Source organism: Sander lucioperca, chromosome 19, assembly GCF_008315115.2.
Source record: "Sander lucioperca isolate FBNREF2018 chromosome 19, SLUC_FBN_1.2, whole genome shotgun sequence".
NCBI lineage: Eukaryota > Metazoa > Chordata > Actinopteri > Perciformes > Percidae > Sander > Sander lucioperca.
This window is the reverse complement of record NC_050191.1, coordinates 8,520,169-8,541,568: the sequence shown is the minus strand read 5'-3', so window position 1 is coordinate 8,541,568 and position 21,400 is coordinate 8,520,169. Positions and strand designations below refer to the sequence as shown.

At 39.9% G+C, this 21,400-nt stretch overlaps 1 protein-coding gene across 2 annotated transcripts in view; it reads left to right on the top strand.

Moving 5' to 3' along the window:
- Window positions 1–21,400, top strand: part of map3k5 (mitogen-activated protein kinase kinase kinase 5) — an 84,046-nt gene that overhangs the window by 19,572 nt on the left and 43,074 nt on the right. For both annotated transcript variants that reach the window (XM_031322335.2, XM_031322334.2), the window contains exons 2-5: window positions 6,434–6,573; window positions 10,308–10,331; window positions 16,154–16,347; window positions 20,505–20,673. In XM_031322335.2, the coding sequence (XP_031178195.1) occupies window positions 6,434–6,573; window positions 10,308–10,331; window positions 16,154–16,347; window positions 20,505–20,673 (527 nt within the window). The remainder of the gene's footprint in view (window positions 1–6,433; window positions 6,574–10,307; window positions 10,332–16,153; window positions 16,348–20,504; window positions 20,674–21,400) is intronic.

The following is a 21,400-nucleotide window of genomic DNA, read 5'->3' as shown; positions in this document are numbered from 1 at the left end:
CTGAGCATATTATGAACTAACTCAACACCACCCCCCTGCTATATAAGTAATTTTATTAGCTGATAATCTCTGACCTCAACCACCTCCGACTGGCCAAAACTATGTTTCTGTTAAAGGTCCCATGGCATGAAAATTTCACTTTATGAGGTTTTTTAACATTAATATGAGTTCCCCCAGCCTGCCTACGGTCCCCCAGTGGCTAGAAATGGTAATAGATGTAAACCGAGCCCTGGGTATCCTGCTCCGCCTTTGAGAAAATGAAAGCTCAGATGGGCCGATCTGGAATCTCCTCCTTATGACGTCATAAGGAGGAAGGTTACCTCCCCTTTCTCTGCTTTGCCCGCCCAGAGAATTTGGCCCACCCATGAGAAAGAGAGACATCATGGCTTTCAAATGAGCAAAGTGGCAGTTGGTCAAGGCCACACCCCCACTCTCCACCTTGCCCCCCCCTCTCTCCTCCTCAATAGCTACAGACACAGAAATGGCACATCCTAAGTAAAGCTCATTGTGGGACTGGCTCTAGTGGCTGTAATTCTGCACCAAGGCTGAATTTCGGGAAAGAGACTTCAGATACAGTATTAGGGTACCACTAAGGTCTATATAAAAGAGACTTCAGATACAGTATTAGGGGACCACTAAGGCCTATATAAAAGAGACTTCAGATACAGTATTAGGGGACCACTAAGGTCTATATAAAAGAGACTTCAGATACAGTATTAGGGGACCACTAAGGTCTATATAAAAGAGACTTCAGATACAGTATTAGGGGACCACTAAGGCCTATATAAAAGAGACTTCAGATACAGTATTAGGGGACCACTAAGGTCTATATAAAAGAGACTTCAGATACAGTATTAGGGGACCACTAAGGTCTATATAAAAGAGACTTCAGATACAGTATTAGGGGACCACTAAGGTCTATATAAAAGAGACTTCAGATACAGTATTAGGGGACCACTAAGGTCTATATAAAAGAGACTTCAGATACAGTATTAGGGGACCACTAAGGTCTATATAAAAGAGACTTCAGATACAGTATTAGGGGACCACTAAGGCCTATATAAAAGCATCCAAAAAGCAGCATGTCATAGGACCTTTAACCCTTTCCTTGACTGGGTTACAGGTGCATAGCATTGGCTACAGCGACAAAGGATAGTAAACCTGTTTCTAGCCCTTTAAACCTATAGTTGTTTGTCCTCTGTCACTAACAGACAAGTTTGCAACTCTATCTTTAAGCACCAAAATTGATTAAATTATTATAATTTTTAGGGGGGGCTGAGATGAATTTTAGGGGGGCTTCAGCCCCCCGAAAATTTCATTGCAGTTCATCCAGTAGTTGTTGAGATATTCCAGTCCAGACCAAAGCAGTGGTCCAGACCTAGTAGTAGTAGTAGTAGTAGTAGTAGTAGTAGTAGTAGTAGTAGTAGTAGTAGTAGTAGTAGTAGTAGTCCAGTAGTAGTAGTCCAGACCAAAGCACCATCTTAGCTCTCGTTGACAGTGACTCCCTATGTTTGTGATAAGACGAGAAGCTGCTTGCATTACAACTGCTATATAACTGCAATAACTACTTGGTGCAATAATTTATCAGCTACATGTGCAAAATGTTTTATTTATTCACTGCTGCTACTTATTATTCACACTGTACTTATTAATGTTTGTATTGTATTTATGTTGATACTGTATGTTGACACTACACTACAATAGAATTTGTACAATCCATTTGAAACAATCTTTTTAACCTAATCTTATTTGTAACCTAATCTCACTTTACTTCTACTTAACATTTTTACTTATTTCTTACTGTAGCTGTGTTACTTTATACACTTATTGACTTGCTTTTTTCTCACTTTCTTAATTTGAATGTGAGCAACTGCAACTAAATAATTTCCCTGAGGGGATCAATCAAGTATTTTGATTAAATGATTGTTTGTTTGATTGATTGATTAAGATCTGGCATGTGTTCCTACTTTCTGGGTTTATAATATTATTGTTCAGTATGTGTGCATCTAGACTGAAACACACAATCCACACTGATGACATAGGCCACCAGTCAATTGTTGTCAGCTCTCAGGGGCTTTATTGTGAGTACAAAGCACTTATGAGCTCTGCACTGATTGCTCCTGGCGAGTCTCCTGTCACTTGTGTCATGCCCTTTTCTTTTCATTATGTGCACGGCTGTGTTCCTTAATCATCACCTAACTATATTAGCCCTGCCCAATGACACCAAACATTTTCCTTTGCTCAGGTGGATTCTTGTGAAGCAGGTGAGGTTTCCAAGCAAAGCAATGCAGAATTACGCCACCCAAGTCATCGCTGCATTTTAAAAATAAACACAACTGCAACCTTCTTTTTTGGTCAGAAATACAGCTCTGTTTTACCCCACTGCCTTTAAATGGCCTGTTTGCATTCAAATCTCGCTGAGATGTAATATTGATACGGTTGCCCGCCAGCAGAGAAATGAGACAAGCTTATCTTTTATTCATCAGCCAACCCGCGCTGTCTGGATGTTGACATCCAGCACCTTGTTTGCAAAAAGTAAGAGCACTGAAGAAGCTAAATATTCAGGATTTTTAAGGTTTGCATTAAGGTTTGCTTAACTGCTTAAGGTCCAGTTAACCCCAAAAGAGTCAAAGTGTCCTAATTTTTCCAAGCCAATCAGTCTTGCTTTGGACCTAGGTGATGGCCGAACATTCAATGAACATCGTGTGTGATTGTTGAGATATTAATCGAAATGCTTTATAGATATGGAAGTAACAAGTGTTGTTAAGCAATGGTCAGCGAGTGAGGATTAAGGTGTACTTTACCTCTCCATCTTATACGTCAGAAAGTGAAACCTAATGTGCACTCAATCAGATAGCAGACATCCTGATGTGAAGATACTGGCTGCTCAAGAGCAAAAAAAAACTCTTGATATTCTGCATCACAGCACAGAGCCGCAGAGCTTAAAATCCCGTATATCCTGTCCTCTGCCTGCTTGACAGAAATGGAAATGTTTGAAAAGGCTGTTTTCTAAAGCTCATGTGGAGGAAGGGGTTGATGATGAAAACCTCTGAGGCCAGCAACAAGTACCTGCTTCCTGGATGAATTTACATGTGCTGATGATGAGTGCGGGGAGCTGCATGGCCCCTCATCACTGACAAAAGCTCTCCACCGCTGCAACCGGCAATCGGCGTCTCTCTGCAGTGTTGTGTTGGAATGAATTAAAGTGACTGTTTGATGTTAACTGTGTGTTCAAGTTATGAGCATTCACATGGTTGCTTAATAGTATTAGAATATCTGAGAGAGAAAGTAGTTTTCACCATGCTGCTGGTGTTGCATCCTAATGAATGTGGAGGCTGTTTGATGAGCACAGAGAGTTATCAGAGCTGTTTTAAAGCTCCATTAATAGATTATTTTGGCCACTTGTGGGCAGGAAACTCTTGCTAACTCATGAGGGAAATATCTAATTCGTGTGCTGCTAAATGCTCCATTATGTTTGCCAGCTAGTTGCTAACTGTGTCTGTCTGTTGTCTGGTGCTGGGGAGGAACAGTGGGTTTATCAGAGTTTTTCTCGCTTAAACAGGTGCCTGATACAGCAGGAAATGATGCGGTGAGAGTGAATCAAAACTTTAAAGTTGCAGGCTGTGCTTCTCTCACGATATATTGTCCCACTGTTTTTGTTCTGTTGAGCCTAAAATTGACAATACCGGATATTGGTCAGAAAAGAGCAACCTATCATCTGACTTGCTCGAGTGTGAACAAGTGCTTATTTTAGTGCTAGCTTGAAAGGACCCATAAGGGGTAAAAGATACAGTTGGCTGGATCAGCGTTTCATCGCTCCTAATCTCCATGTAATGTGTTTGTTGACACAGAGAGGTGGAGGGTTGGGAAACAGATGAAATACCAGGGTGCGGCGTTATCTCTGTGACTCTCTGAGCTACTATGTCATTACTGGAGCGCAGCCACCGGGCTGATGTGTTTTTGTTGTTATCAGTGTCTCGGGGCGGTCTCAGGGACAGCGTGTATCACCCCACCTCATGTGTGGGCCTCCATAACACTGTCATCCTTATTCTACACCTTTTGTGCATGTGTTTATTGCCATATCAATGCAAGAATTGAGGGATTTTATGCCGTTGGCAGGGTCAAATGTATTTGTACGTTATAGTTCAGTTCAACAGCACACATATGAATGAGCTCTTTGGTAACACAGCAGTCTGTTATGTAGGGCTGCTCGATTATTATTATTATTATTATTATTATTATTACTGTAAAAACGGAGTCTAAAAATGTAATTTCCCCTTGTGGGATAAATAAAGTGTCTTCTTATGGGAAGAATCATAATCACAGTTATTTTGGTCAATATTAAAATCACGATTATTTAACACAATTACTCATTCACTTTTGGAAATATGTTGCAACTTAAAAAAAACAACAAAAAAAAACGGTTAAACAAATCAACAGTGAAAACAGCTTGAACAGTGAAATTTCCCGTAATACTTTTCTCGTTTGAAATTTAGTTTTTCATTCAGCACACAAGACAAAATAAGAGTTTATTGCAAAACGTAATATGCAAAATAATAGTTTTTCGCAAATACATTGTTTTTGTGATCTTTAGGAGCCGAAATCATAATCGCGATTACAATTCGATTAATTCCACAGCCCTAGTTTAATGCCACATACATATCATAATGCCATATCAATGCAAGCATTGAGATATTTTATGCTGTGGGCAGTATAAAATGGTATTTGTACGTTACGGTTCCGTTCAACAGCACACCTATGATTAAGCTCTTTGGTAACACAGCAGTCTGTTATGCTTGTAAAAAGCCCCTTGGTTCAAGGCTGGGAACTCTCCACCCCTTCAGCAGAAGCTGTAGTCCCTGCTGGTTTGAGTGACACTATTGATCCAGATCATATGCTTGAGTCAAGCTGGAGTCAGTGTGGTATTGACTGTATTTGTGTTCATAGAGTTGAAAAGATGGGGTCACACCACCTTTCAGCAAATCTGTTTTTCAAGAGCGTGCTTCTGAGTTAGATCCACTTGTTTCTCTGACACCAGAGTCTACAGCAGACTGCTGTGAACACCACCTGTAACAAACTGTAGTATGAGATACTGACACACACATGATGTGGCTTTAAATCTGTCCATTAAGTGTTAGCGAGGTCTCTGATATGATACAGGCATACATACATACATTATACATTATGTAGTATAAATTACATTATGTAGTATAAATTGGACAGTTGCCAGTAATGAGAAATGTCATTGTTACCGAGTTTAGTATAATTTAGTCTAGAAATGTATTTAATTTCTAATGATATCAAACACTAAAATGCACTTTTACTTGACATATTCATTCGACAATTACTGTAATTGGTCAATCAGTTAATTAAAGTTGTATTTTTGTCAGTTGACTAATTGATAAGAGTTAAGCAGCAATGGCACACTTTATACCTGAACTGCTTCTTAAGTGGATTGCTGAATTGTTTAATTATTCAAGCAACAACACTGCTACTTTTTTATTGAATCCACACGAAAATGTGTTGCTGTTTTATGTGTTGTCCCCCCCCCCCAAAAAAAAAAAAATCAATTAAACCACGCTGTGTATTGTAAATAATATACACTTCAAATAATTGTGTGGCAATGACTGTAAAAAATGGTAAGTAGTTAAACAATACAAATGCACATGGGGCAACAAAATGTGTTTTCTTTTAGTTTAGAAACATCTAGAGTCCCACCTCCCTTGCCTCACAGTGGTTTGGTCCACTGCTTGGTTTTCTCTATTGACTGTAAAAGGTTTTCTCCCGTTAACGGTACACAGAAGTCCGGTGGGACTCGTGGGAGAGATCGAATTGCGTCAGTAAGTAGACTGGCAAAGAACGTGCTTTCACTAGTTACAGAAAACGAGCCTACTGTAACAAAGTTGTTACTCATCTGGCGAGAGCGTTTTCTACGCTGTGACAAAAGTGTACGAATAAAACATTAAGTTGTTAAACTTTACTATTTAAATGGCCGGCTGGCTTGCTAGTTAGTTAGCTTGCTTCCTAGGAGGCTCAGTTCTCAGTTCAGTATCACATGTAAAAGAATCACTTCATCCGATTTTTAAAGTGTATAAAATAGTTTTGCCAGCCTACTTACTGGAGTTCCACATCTACACATATCCTCTACAAGTACAATTGTGGCTGTATTATCTGTGTCCACTTCAATCATTTTATGTTTATTGTCCCCCCCCCGATCTATTAGATGAAATGTACGCCCATGCTGCAGCATACAATGATATCTTAAACAATATTGTGCTACCAACATTGTGGCAGCAGTTTGGAAAAGGCCCTTTCCTGTTTCAACATGACAATGCCCCTGTGCACAAAGCCAGGTCCTGGAACACTTTTAATCAAAGTATTAAGTTAGAGAGCTACACCTATCAACACACCTGTACCTGTCTCTTTCTATCAGACATTGCTGTGGTGGAGATGACGGATGCCTTTCGCCAGCCGTCGCTCTTCTACCACCTGGGAGTCAGAGAGAGTTTCAGCATGGCCAACAACATCATCCTGTACTGCGATACTAACTCCGACTCCCTCCAGTCTCTGCAGGTACAGTAAGCCGTCACCATGAGCAGAAACCAGGACAATCCTGCCGTCATCACTTAAACACGTGAACCAGACAATAACTGTGGTTCACAAAGGTGGTGATTAAAGGCTATATTTAGGAGGAGGCAGGGAGGGACGGGGGATTGACAGAAATGTGATTTGCTGTCAGCGGCACATAAATGCACCAATAATTTGATGGAAGGAAATGCATTTATAAAAACCTTTTGAAAGTCAGCGATGGCGTGATGGTGTTTCTGCTCTGCACTTCAGGGATCACCTGTCAGTCAATGTGTCCAGTACTGTGATGTCTTTTTTTTTGTAATATTTTATTTCTTTTTTTGAAGTTATGTATCTATAGGTACTTTATAATGTCCACTAAGGAGGATTTAATTCCAGTCCTGATGTTTTCTAGCTGGAAAATTCCGATGAATTTTACAGTTACAGACTTCAATAAAGTTTGGTGAGAAGTTAAGTCACCGCCCCAAAAACAGGTAGACATCAGTCCAGGCGTGGGTCCGGGTTGTGAAGGATTGCTCATCATTGAAATATCATCTACACTACTGCACTTGCAGATTCATATTGAATTTCTAAACATGTTTCATTTTTTAAATAAAAAAGTTAGGGTATTGTGCACTCTCGGTGGAGGTGCTCAACTTGATAACATGAGTAATGATCATCACCAGAATATCATTACTCATGTTATCAAGTTTTTTTTTTTTTTTAGTGGAGGTGGGCTGCCTCCTTCTGTAACAAAGACCACCTCCACTAAATTTATAAAAGATGATACGCTGTTATGAAATAAACCACAACCTTCAAGGAAAAGAGCAGAGGCACTGCTCTGTTATAGCAATCTGTAATGGAGAGTGTCTCATATTTATTCATATTAAAACATCAGATTGTTACTTTAACTATGACCCAGAAAAAATCTCACCAAGACAAGTTTTGGCTGAGTCAGCATACTGTATGACAACAGTGCAAGTCTCTCATAGCTCCCGTGTAACAGATGAGACGCAGTTCACGCTGTCTGACGCCCAAGCTGAACACATGTTAAGCTCCTGCTGTCGGCGACTTGTAGCAGAGGAACACTGAAGCCTTTATTGTAGGTGTTCTGTGTGGTGAGAGGGGTATTATGGCAACACGCGACCACACTGTGCAGTCAACATATAGTACTATGCAGCACTTCAGTGCACATTAAATGCAGAAGTCAAGATAAACATGTCATTAAAAACCCAATGCACAGTCTCAGCTCTATTATTTTTTATATTTTTTTATAGTTGGCCTGCCCTAAGGCAGACTAGTACCTATTAGGAGTTCCTGTGGTTTGCTGTGGTGCCCGCCCGCCTGGCTGGGCATTCGGCTAGCTGCTCCCAACCCTGCCTGAAAAGACCACTTCTCTCTGATGGTTTCCTCTGATCTCTATCAGACTGCTAAATTGTTTCAAAGGGGGACGTTTTAATCTCAGGAATCAGGAATCTTTTTTTAATAAATCAAGATTCTAAAGAGACCATTGTGTACTCCCATGCTGCTCATGCTTCTTTTCACGCTGATTTTTTTTCCCTGAAGAATAAAAGTGGTCTCACTGTTCAAGCAGGTACAGTTTATTCACTAATAAAATAAGACTGGAAGTAAATGATTTTCTTCATATATAAGAAGAAAGCCATTTACTTCCAGTTGGAAGTACTTGTGTGGATATTTTCAGATTTATTTTAAAGCACAGCCAACATGAAGAAGATATCCTAATTTATTCAGATTGTAACACATCCTAAAGGTCATCACAGCAATGCATGAATAGTGAATGTGATAGTGATATTATACAAACGCCCATTCATTTTTACTCACAGGCAGATATGAGTAAATCTTCAACCGTTTAATGTTAGTGAGGTGAAATGACTACTTCCTTCCTTTTTTTAGTAACTCGGCTCATTGATCCGCTTTATTTAGTGTGTGATGAGAGGACTATCACCAAAATCATCTCTGGTTGTGCTTAAAATGTGTGTGGTGCAAGTATGTGAAATGAAAATTGGCAATCTCTATAATCCCAGATTTGGTTCATTTTAAAGCAAAGATTGTTTAAAGTGCTCATATTATGCTCATTTTCATGTTCATAATTGTATTTAGAGGTTATATCAGAATAGGTTTACATAGTTTAATTTTCAAAAAACACCATATTCTTTTCACCCTGTGTGTTGAGCTCTCTGATTTAGCTACAGATTGAGGCATCACTCTTCTGTACCATCTTTGTTGGGAGTCGCACATGCGCAGTACCTAGGTAAGGACTACTACCCAGTCAGAAGCAGAGTATGAGGGCGTGCTACGCTAGCAGCTAGGTGAGCATTATAACGTGTGTTACAAAGTGACGCATGTTCGTCACGGAAGTAAAGGCTGGACTACAATAGAGCTGTTTGGAGCAGTTTGTGAACAGTGTTTTCTGTTGGAGATGGTAAGTCCCTTTGGGTGGACTTTGGGCTTTTTCACTTTAACGCGTGCACAAAAAAGATATATAACACAATAAAGGAAAGGGAAAAAGCCAAAAAGCACAATATGAGCACTTTAAGAGACGAGTAAAACGGATGCAAAAAGTTACTATTTTACTAAGAACTCGCTTTCAAGTACTGAATACCTGACTTTCTGCAAGACAAAAGACCTCCGTGTGCTTTATGGCGTTTTTCCATTACATGGTACCTGCTCGCCTCGACTCCACTCGCATCGACTCGACACACTGTGCGTCCGTTTTCCATTGCAGATTTTAGTACCGCCTCAGCGTAGCTGGTCGTCTATATGCCGGCTCGACGCACACACCAGCGCACAAGTATAAACATCAGGTCACTTGAGCTTGTTTTACAGTTCTGTGGAGGTTCCACGCAGAGTTTTCGGCGTAGCCTATGTAAGTGGCCTGATGTTTATACTTGTGCGCTGGTGTGTGCGTCGAGCCAGCATGTGTATGTGTACGTAGACTACGGCGAAAGCTCTGCCTGGAGCCTCCGCAGAACTGTAAAACAAGCGGCGCCGCAGTAAACTGCCGTGACCTAATACGCGACACACACACAGAACGTGGAAGGTGTGTTGTTGTTGCCAGAAGACACATTTAGTTTCAAATTAAGCTGGAGGCAGCAAAAAAACACAGCTGGCTAAACTGTTTAAAAATAGCAGGTTTGTTCAGGACACCCCCGTCTGTCGCTTTCACGTCACCTTTTGGTATCGGCTCAGCTCGCTTGGAACCTCGACTGAGGTGGTACTAAATAAAGTACCTCTTAGCAGGTACCAGGTACTTTTTTTCGTAATGGAAAACCAAAAAAGGCGAGTAGAGACGAGGCGAGTCGAGCAGGTACCATGTAATGGAAAAGCGCCATTAGAAAGCTACATTAGTCATTCTCCTTGTAAGCAAAGCCTCTAGACCTAACAAACAACATTTGCAAAACCTTTTTTAAATGTTGTGAAACCTACGTTGGTTACAGCTCGTGGTCTTCTCTTATTTGATTGGTGCATGTCTACCCTTCAAGGCGCATTCATGGCACCAACTGTTACTCCATATAGTGTCACAGCTTTTAACCAGTAACGTTCATCAGATATTGCACAAGCAGCTGTCTTAATAAAATGTTACCGTCTCAGGTATGATGTATGAATTTTAGTGCAACTGATATGTATTCTATTGTTTTATTCAGTAATACAGAAACAAAGAAATTGGAGAAATGTTCTTGTGTTATCTCTAACTGTATTTTTCTCTTTTCTTCTTTCAGGAGATAATTTGCCAGAAGAACACTGTAAGTGCACAAAGCAATTATTTTTTTCCTCGCCTTTGCCTTTCACACTCTACTCAGCCATTGCTCACACATCACACATCTTATGTGGTACGGAAAATATGTTTTTATTTATTTTTTTTACAACGTTTAGGGAGCACAGTGTCTAACAGCTTATGTTTCTCTCTTTGGTGTTTATAAAGGTTTTCTCCTTTGCAGTCCACTTTTGTTTAGACGCTGTGATAAATGTTTCACACGGAAATATAAAAAATGAAAACATCTTATCTTCCATTTTCAAGAGGTTTTTTTTCCCTCCGATGACAGCGGTTTCTCATGAGTTACAGTGACTAAGTGAGCATGGGCTTGATCTGCATAAAAAGGCTCAAGCATTTTGACACTTGGACTTGCAAAAACGGCAGCATTCAAATGAGGTGCTGCTTTAAAGCTAAGGAAATCCTGTTCTTTACTGATTCACCCACTGAAACACATTGGGTGAATATATCTACGTTTTTTAGTAAAGCCAATGCAAGTGTACTGTGTTTTTAGTTGGAAATGTGCATTGTTTTACCATTGTGGCTCTGAGTAGTATGTGCTAAATACAACATGTAGAGGACAAAGCCAATAGTGTTGTCATTATAAACCACCTATTACTGTAACCCTGTCACAGTATAGTATAGAAAACAGGGATCCTAAAAAAAGGTATATGATAAATCTAGTAATTATTTCTTTCAGTTGTTGGCAGTTTAGATTATAAAATGTAAGAGAATGGAAAAAGTACTTCCCTAAACTCAAAGTGATGTCTTTAAATTGCCTGTTTTGTCCAACTTAAAAAAATAATTGAATTTACAGTGTTATAACAAAAGAAAAGCAGCGAATCCTCCCATTTGAGAAGCTGCAACGAATGTTCACCATTTCTGCTTGACAGATACCTTAAATGATTAATCACTTATCGAAATTGATGATGTTTAATTTTCTAATTGAACAATTGACTAAATCAGCTCTCGAACAGAGATTAAGACAGAAGCAGAAGACTGACTGGCGTCCAGGAATCAATGTTCAGGACTGAGATGAAAGGCTCAGCTCTCCTAAGTGACTTTTCAGAGAGGAAGGAGGTAGCGCTGTGCTGCATGAAACATACTGATCTCCGACAACTCGTACCGTGTGCAGAGAGCTGATTATCACTCACAGTGTGAGAGTGTGAGCTCAATGATCTCCCCTATGTGCACTCACTGACTTTGTTCTCTCTCTTTCTTGTTCCTATTAAGGCACTTCACTGCCCTCTGCACTGGTGCATGTGCTCTTAGCTTGCCCTCTTTGCTGGTAAAAGTGCACTTAAAGTGTAATATCGGCAGAGTTTTTTTTTGTTTTTGTTTTTTTACATTTTCCATCTCTTTGAAGGTATTGTAGCTCTTTTCTCTGCATGTGCAATGATTAGCATCATTTTTTTTTTTACATCAGTTTTAATCAATTTCCATTCCACTTGAAGCACTAAACCTTTTCAGTTTAAAATACATTTTGGACATTATATTAATCATATTTATACAAAAACAAGTTCACACGGTAACTTTCCGCCCATAGCAAACCTTCTCTGTCTCTGGTGCCTGGGTAGCTCACCTGGTAGAGCGCACGCCCATATATAGAGGTTTACTCCTCCACGAGGCGGCCGCCGGTTCGACTCCAACCTGCGACCCTTTGCTGCATGTCATTCTCCCTCTCTCTCCCCTTTCATGTCTTCAGCTGTCCTTTAAAAAATAAAGGCCTGAAATGCACAAAAAATAATCTTTAAAACAAATAAAACCTTCTCTGTCAAGTCAACACACAATCCAAAGCATGGCACTTCAGCCTGCTGTAGTCTGCTCTTAACAGTATACTCAAACTTTACAATTAGCCCCTAAAATTAGAAATCTATTCATTTCTGTGAGCAACCTAGATTATAATGTGTATATAGACACTTTTTATTTCTAAATTAGAGAGAAGGCAGGGACAGGCACGCTAACCCCTGCCCCCCTTATTAACTGTTGCACGGTCTCAATTATTCAGATGTCTACATACATGATATAATGCTAAAAGACATCCCTGGCAAAAAAGTTACCCTCCTCACCAGTTAATGATTCGTGTATAAGACATGTACATAATTAGCTTCATTGTACTTGTGTTGCAGGGTGAAGCTTGGTTGCCTTATCATTATAGTGCTGTATTACAGATACAAATGTATTTAAAATGTTATCAGATGCTTACTGTAGAAGAACATATTTGGGCAGCAACACAGAGGTTAGATTTGGCCTTGCTGTACTATTTTCTAAAAGTGTGTCACTTTTACATGAGAAAGAGGCAAGATTTGTTTGGAAAGTGTAACACTATGTAACAAGTTTGGCTGAGGTCGCTGCAGTTTAAACTTCTACAAACCAGATGAGCAAGACACAAAGGTGCATACACGCTAAACGTTCCTCTCAACTCTGATATAATAGCATCTTCGTTCCCATGGACCTCAACTTCTAACTTGTAATCCCACAAAATAATGTAGTAAGTTAATGCGGTTCTACTTTTCTTTGTTAGTAACAGAGCCATTTTCACATACTGGAACTTTGGTCATAAACAACCGAGTCTCTTGCCATTCCTTGAATTTGACGATTTCTGCATCGGCCCTTATTAAAGAAGTTTCCCGAATGCCGTCGTCTCTCCAGTTAGACATTTTTCTTGTCGTCTTTGTGTAACTCACCGTTCTTCCTCACCCTTGGATGTTTGTTTTCTTCCGTGTTTTGCAAACCGATAGAAATGTCATCAACACGCAGCTATTTCTGATCCAACTGAGTCAGACATTTGCGTTCTCACATACAGTTCTGCCAGGTAATGTCTAGATAATTTCAGGTTTGCAGTGCATGTGTGAAAGGGGCTTAGGTTACTACTGTAGCTAGTCAGTCGGGCATGCAAACATTTGATAAATACATTCTTTAATGCATTCCTCACTATTTTGCTCTTGTGTTTTTGCTTTTGGCAAGGCTAGAAAAAGACATAATCTTCCAAAGTCTTGAGATGCTGAGTAAGACTCACCAGAGATCCACTTCAACATTTGGAGAAATCCAAAAGCCTGACAGGCCTCCTGTGCTTAGTCACGTTTACACAACCATGATTGGACAATCGCTGTTGTTTGGGGGTGGGGTGTAGCCAACAGTCAGTTGGCCTTTAACTACAGTAAGGCTACTCTGTGCTGATGCAAATGCATTTAATATCTGTCATTTAAACAAATATCTTAAAATATCAGATGTAAATGTATCTGCTTATCCTCTGCTGTTACAAAAGCATGTTTTGCTAATTGTATTTAACTACCCACCATGATAGCGGAAATTCAGGTAATTAGCCTCTGTTGGAGTATATCCAATTACTGTAATTACAAGCACATTGCTTCGTCTGTGTTGGCTGACTGTAGCTACCCACAGACTTGATTCAAATCTGCAGCTCACAGGTACAAACTGGAGGAGACCAATAGTGGTTATTAGTCATGATGACATTGACAATTTCCTCAACGGGTTAATACTGTTGGAACAGTCATATACTGTAAATTAAGTACTAACATCAAGTTGTGGTCGGCTCTTTGTTTGCCTCTGTGTAGGTGGGAGAGTAGGCATGCAGCTACAACCCTCCTGTAACTGAAAATGGACAGATGGACCATCGGCAAAGGCTAACAAGCCAGATGACTCACTCTCTGAACAACTGACTCACTCTCAGTCACATTCACCAGATTCCCCGTGAGCTAGTCCCGTCTCATTTGTTTCACTCGCACTTGTTACCTGTGAGCGACTAGCGGAGGTTAGCTCAGAACGACCTGCAGCCGCTCTGACATATGCATCGGCCTGTAAAAACAAACCTGTCATGCGATCCCCACGAATCTTACACACACGGAGGAGCTAAATATAGCGTCAGGATATGCAACCTGTCTGGTTACACCTAACAGAAATAGGGGTCACATGTTTATTTATGAAAGGCATGCACCGCCACTGCAGCAACCGGTGATGTTATGAATCGCTGTTGCACAAGAGGAAGCAGTTTTCTGCAGGTGGCTTTCATTGCTTCAATGCCGCACCTTCCTTTCGCTTCCTTTTCTATGGCAGTGAGAGCAGCAGCAGTGTGTTTCCTCTAAGAGGCTGCATGGAAAGCTAAAACCATGACAGAATATTAAAGCCGTCAGGATGCAGCTGGGTAGCAGCCCATCCACCTTCAGATGCTCTCATGTTCTGTTTCACCTCACATCTGACATTCTGGGAATAGATCTCCTTGAAAAGACCTCAGTTCTTTCTTGAGGATGTCAATAATGGATTTCCTGCCTCTCTCTCTCTGTCCTGTCTGCAAACACCACATGCATGTGTTTCCTCGTTGTTTATTCAGCAGTGGCAGGCCAACAGAAGCATCACGACCGCTGCTGAGAATAATGTGAAGTTTAAAACAAATACAGACGCAGAATACAGACAATCTACTTCCAGACATAACCCAGATGTCAAAAATTAGAGCTGAGTAAACAAAGAAGAACACGTTTAGTGATACAACTGCAGCTAGAACTGAAACAGACAAAGAAAGGAAATTACTCCTGCATGCCACAGCTGCAGCAAATAACAAGGAAGAGCTTTGCTCTAGGTGAGCAGCAAGACTTTTGTTTCTGCTTGATTTTTATGAGCGCCATGCTGCAAAGTGGAATTTGTAAGTGCATGGCTGCGTTTGTGGTTGCAAGAAAGCAGCTCCTAGTTGGCTGTCAGCACTGGTGCGGATCTCTCGTCCTGGCTGCTGCCTGTTTAGACTGGTTCAGTGAAGACAACGCAACACAAACGCAACACAAACACTATTACCTGAAACTGTCTTGAACAGGGGAAAGAACTCAGACTTCCTCCAGGCAATTTGCTTCCTCCCTAAACAATGTCATCTTTTACTTTACAGTGTCCATAAAATCGGTTGTAAAGACTGTTTGTTAAATAATTTAGATAAGGTAATCTTTTAATGAAAGTTTGTATTTACTGTAAATGCACACCTTGCTTCTTTAGGATACTTTTAAACTGCTTACGATACATTATACTCTTAAGTTTGGTTAATACACATAATAGCTCAATATGCCCAATATTAGCTAAACTACAACCACAATAGCTGCTTTTAAATAACTGCATAAGCACGTTGTTAGTCTTTAGTCTTTTTGTTATATCACATTATAATTTGCAAATGTACATATGTTTAAAAACAACTGCCCACGTGTGCTCAGGGCTTTGGATCAGCATGAGTGTCTTTAGTAGTACAACATGTGCTGTCACAGAATGAAATATGTGGAGATGTGTGTTTAAGTAATGTGTTGCATTGGAGAAAAATTATTTTCACTTAGAAACAGTAGTTGACAAAAAAATCCATTTCTTAGCTATTCTGGGGCTTTTGATCGCATCACAAAATCTTCTTCAGCAGATGGAGTTTAAGTATAAGGTAGATCAAGAATGAACTTTTAAACCTGAAATTTTAAGCCAACATGGATGAGAAGTCCATGATCATTGTGGTGAGACTGTCTTGTCAACTAGAATGTCATCACAGTGTCTACATAGTAGGCTAAATACCTTTAAGAAGTGAAGATTTAAATACAGATTTCATAAAAAAGCTACTGAATGTAGTTTTATCCTTTTTCCCTCTTCATTTAATCCAAGTATCAAGTTTGTTGGATTTTCCAAATGATGCACCCACAATTGGCTAAAATATTGCTGATGCCTCTTTCACACCAAACCCACAATGTTATACAAAAAGAGTCCCCTGCTGCTTAAATATACTGATATATATACTAAATATACTGCTCTTTTGCCAAACAGTGTCTCTTGTATCAACAGACATGCTCAGCCAACTATGCCTTCATCCCGTACATGGTGACGCCTCACAACAAGGTGTACTGCTGTGAGGGCAGCCTGATGAAGGGCCTGACGGAGCTGATGCAGCCCAGCTTCGAGATGCTGCTGGGGCCCATCTGCATGCCGCTGCTCGACCGCTTCATCCAGCTGCTCAAAGTGTCACAGGGAAACTCCCAGTAAGTATACTGAAGTGCTGACCGTGAATGGATGGAAACATACTGTACGTGTTAAAGCAGATGCCAAAAAGTCCTATGTCTGGCTCACTTTTGAGTGAATGTGTACAGTAGTAGGGTTAACATTAGAGGGTTATTTCCCTGCAATCATGAATGACCATGTTAAAGCTTTAGTGCGTAACTTTTTGATATTAGTGAACGTCCGTCACATTCAAGCCATTACTAAATGAGTTGTTATAAAGCTAATTAAGACTATCAGCTCCACACAACAATCTCTGTATTTCTCAGTATGGCTATGTTCAGAAGATTGGGGAGTCCGGTGACTTTCCCGTGCCGAAACTTGAGTGAAGATAATTACCTCTTCTGAAGAGTCCATGTTTTTTTAATCCTCCGTGTCCTCCTTGGCTACTAGCAACTGCGTGGGGGATGGGGGATTGGGGGGGGGGGGCACAGTCACTTTTCAGTTATTGTAAACTGGGAAACACTTTAACATTGAGAACAAAGCAATGGGTTTGGGGATGAGGAAGCAAAAGAAAAACTCTAAAGCTATTTCTGCAAACAACAAGTTCCTCTGAAGGAAATGTAATGCTGCAATCACGTGGTGTCTGAATAATCTGAAAAACGAGTTCCCAACAAAGAACATTCACATTGGGTTAATGGTATATGGTTGTTGCTCATGTAATTTGTAATATGGTATTAGGTTGTAACTGTTAGTTGCTGTCCACGTACAGTGACCTAGATCAGTTAGAGAGGTTTTTTGTTAGCGTTGACCCTGATAACAAGTCGGGTAAAGCAATATTTTAGTGGTTTTAGGCAATGTAATGTTAATGGTGCAGCAACAAGTCTGGGACAAAACTGCTAATATAATGCTTTAAACTGGAAATAAATACTGAAAACAGCTATCAACCTGTTGCTCTGAGCAATACAATACAACACATCTTCTTTGTTGTTCTTTGTAAAGCTCATAAACGTCAAAGGAACAACTTCCCAACTCGGAGAACAGAAGCATGACATCGTTGTACTGTACATGTGAAATGCCCAAAACGTTTCTGTATATCTTAAGCAAAGAGAAAAGGGAAAAGCAATGTTCAACTGTTTTTTTTTTTACTTATTAACACAGAACTGTTTGTCAGCAGAACAGGCCTTTGGTTTCATTATCCCACTCTTCCTATTTTTACTTGCAGTAATTATTTTATTTAGTGCATCCCTCAATGTTGACTTGCGTGGTGATCTACTTTTTTTTTTTTTTTTATTACATTTTACACAGCCTCAGTTGCTGGGGTAATATTTTAGGCATTCCTGCCAACACACGATGCAGCAGCCAGTTAGTTCTCGCTCAGCTCCAGGAATAGTGACTCAGGTTTTACAGGCACGGAAGAAAAACGTGCACTTTGATGAAGCTTTTGTCTCCTGCAGACCAACATGTGAAGTTATAACCAGTGAGCATAGCAAAGAGTTTTCAGCTCAGCCATCCCTGATATCTGAGTAGAATGCATTCTGTACATCGTGTAAACGAGCATGACTTCTATTTATAATAGCTAGCTTATTTATGGAAACCTACTAAGTATACATTAAATGTATTCTCCTTTATGGCACTGAGACCTGTGCTACCTTTACTTATCTTTACTGTTTGCTGATGCCATGTTTTGGGCTGACATTGGCCTTCAATATCACCGTGTTCCAATACAATGGTGAATTGGAGGTTTAATTTCAAGCTAATTTAACTTTAGTCAGCTAACTCACATGGAACACATTTATTATGTGAATGAAGCGAGTTACTCATCACTCCAGTGACAATAATGTGCAGCCGATGATCATCAAGTGCATGGATCCCTGGGAATTTTAAGAGATTTTTTTTACAATGAAAAAAGAAGCCAAACTTCTCAAATACACACGTACAAGAACTTTGCCTAAATATAGTTTTAACTGGGAAAAAGAATATTATTCAAATCAGAAACTATGATTAAAGACAACCACTGAGCATTCAATGGCATGATTCAGAGATTTCAGAACTTGACAGTTTTCAATACTCATTACTGTGCTACGGACACATTTCAGGCAGTTACATTGATTGAAAGATATCCAGCCCTAGGGCTGCACAATTAATCGCAATTCTATCGAAATTGCAATATGGACTAGTGCAATACCCAAATCGCAGGGGGGTGCAATATTTGTTAAAGGCAAAATATGTGTCAAACCATTCTGAATCAAGTATTGTAGTGCTGCAGAGATGTGCCGGCCTACAAATTATATCCTACAGACTTAAGAAAAAAAAAAAGTTTGGTACAAATCCTCGCAAAAAAATCACACTATAATCATTTAAAAAATATTTTTTTAGTAATTTTCAATGAAAATGAGAATAATAACACAAAAATGATCATTCCCTCCAATATTGTGAATCATATCACAATCGCAATATCAGTCAAAATAATCGCAATTAGATATTTCCCACATATCGTGCAGCCCTATCCAGCCCTAGTTGGCAGTGAGTGTGACTGAGTGTGACTAAGTGTAACTGTAAGCTCAGCAGAAAATGTTAATATGTGTGATAAAAGCCATGTGGAGTTGTGAATGAACATCCAACAAATGTTTTACATTTTAAAAGGGTTTCTATTCATCATTTACTGTGTGTGTATTCAAGAATATGAAAGAGCATCTGAGAAGAGTATTCAGTTTTCTTTGTAAATAACACTGCTTTCAGTACACTGCATGGTTTGACCTTGCCGGGGTGCCAGTCAGAGGGAAACTCTGACAAATTTATGTTTGTCATTATAATCCATCATTGTCTTAAAGGAGAATTCCGGTCAATTTCAACACGTAGCTCTGTTGTTTAGAAATTTGGAGTGCTAGCAGTAGCAAAAAAAACGAAAACAATCGGTGCTGCCTACACCGTGTTATCCCCCTGCTAGCGTTAGCACCCAACAGGCTTAAACAGGGCAAGTTTTAAATGTGTTTTAAGCCTCTAAACATGCTCGAAATGTCATGACAAGTGCCTACCCATGTGCAGTGATTCCTTCCGAAGGAACACAACGAATCTGACTGCAGTAGATGTGACAGAAAGGCATAAAAATTGTGTTAATCTAGCCAGTGCACATACCTCTGTTTATTTCCTGTTTTCCGGTCAAGTCCACACTAGTCGATTGTCGAACTCATACAATCCAATATTCCAGTCAAATTCCCTGTGTTCCCTCGGAAGGAATCACTGTACATGGGTAGGCACTTGTAATGACATTTCGAGCATGTTAAGAGGCTAAAAGCACATTTAAACTTGCCCTGTTTAAGCCTGTTGGGTGCTAACGCTAGCAGGGGGATAACACGGTGTAGGCAGCACCGATTGTTTTAGTTTTTCTTGCTACTAACAGCACTCCACATTTACAAACAACAGAGCTACGTGTTGAAATCGACCGGAATTCTCCTTTAACTTTATGCTTTCCTCGACAAAATCTAGTGAAACTAATATCTACATTTATCGTTTCAAACTTCTTTACTGAAAATACATATCAATATTTAAACATTTATGAAATAGTGTCTCTTAAAAACTAATTTAAGGCCGTGTTTACACGAATACTCTGTCTGTCTGTCTGTGCATTGTTTGGAGCAATAACTCCACCTCCTCGTCTGTCCAGACATAATTGTCAGCTTTTGTTGTTCGCTTGGCACTACTAGGGAGAGGAGAGGGAGAGAGGAGGAGGAGAGGGAGACAAGTAGAAGGAAGGTGCGCGGACTTGGTTGTGTTGTGTGGCAGTGCTTCACACTACCACCTAGCCGCCTGGTGTGCATACTACATCGCATTTCACACACACCCCCCCCCCCCCCCCCATAACGCTCGTCTAAACGCGGAATAAAAAGTGAGAACACAACGCCACTTTTGCGTTTTCTCTTCAGATCGTTTCCGTCTAAACATAGCCTGAGACACGCGGAAAATAGCTTGTCTCACTACAGAACGATCTGAAATGATCTAAAACAGGAAATGAATAAAAACTCCAATCATGTTAGAATAGCCCCCTCAAGGAGACCCCTAAAATAATTTTGATTAGTATGATGTTCAGAAAGGCTTATAATTACATATTGTACTGACTTTAAATAGTTGGAAACCGGGCTGGTTTTTTAGATGTATTGCTTAATTCCTTCTCTTTTTTTTTTTACCTTTTCTCTCACAGCCAGTATTTCCGCGAGACCATTCTGAACGAGATCCGTAAGGCTCGGGAGCTGTACACTGGCATGGAGCTGGCTGCCGAGCTGAGCCGCATCCAGCAGCGGCTGGACAACGTGGAGTGCCTTTCGGTCGACATCGTCATCAACCTGCTGCTGACATACAGGGACATCCAGGTACACCTGCTCTGAAGTGTGCTGCCTTCGGAGAAATAAAAAAAATGAGATCATTAATGGAGACAACTGGTAGTTGTTGCTACCTATTCTTTTACTGAAGAGAATAGGAAGTGGATTTTACTAATTTCAACATGTGCATTTGGCAGAAACAAATCTATTTATACTGACAGAAAAGCTCCCTCTAGAAAAGCTGCCTTTGTGCTGTAAAACAACTCCTTAGTTTTTCCTGCAACCCCAGAGACTGCCCATCCTCTCTATCAGATGCTTCCTCTTGCGTTGCTTCGTAGAAATCATCGACATGTCTGGAAATCAGAATGATCTTATAATTGAAAGGTCGCGAGGGTGGGGGGTGGGAGAGCGTGGTTGTTCTTGTTCAAGTGTGTTTGTCTGTTCTGTTGTTTAAAATGAAAAAATAAATAAATTGATCTTAAAAAAATAATCGAAAGAGTTAAAACCCTCACAGATGGAATAGAGGAAAACATGCACAAAAAATGAGGGCATGGTCCTAAATAAGTCTCTAAATTAATATACAACTAACATTTCTTTTCGTTATTGATGAATATGATAATTATTTTTGTGATAAATCGTTTGGCTTACTTAATGTCACAGAAAATATAGAAAAAAACCTTCACATTCCCCAAGTTGACATCTCTTTTTATGTCCCAAAACAGTCCAAAACTCCAAAATATTAAATTTGCAATGATACATGACTGAAAAAATGAGTAAA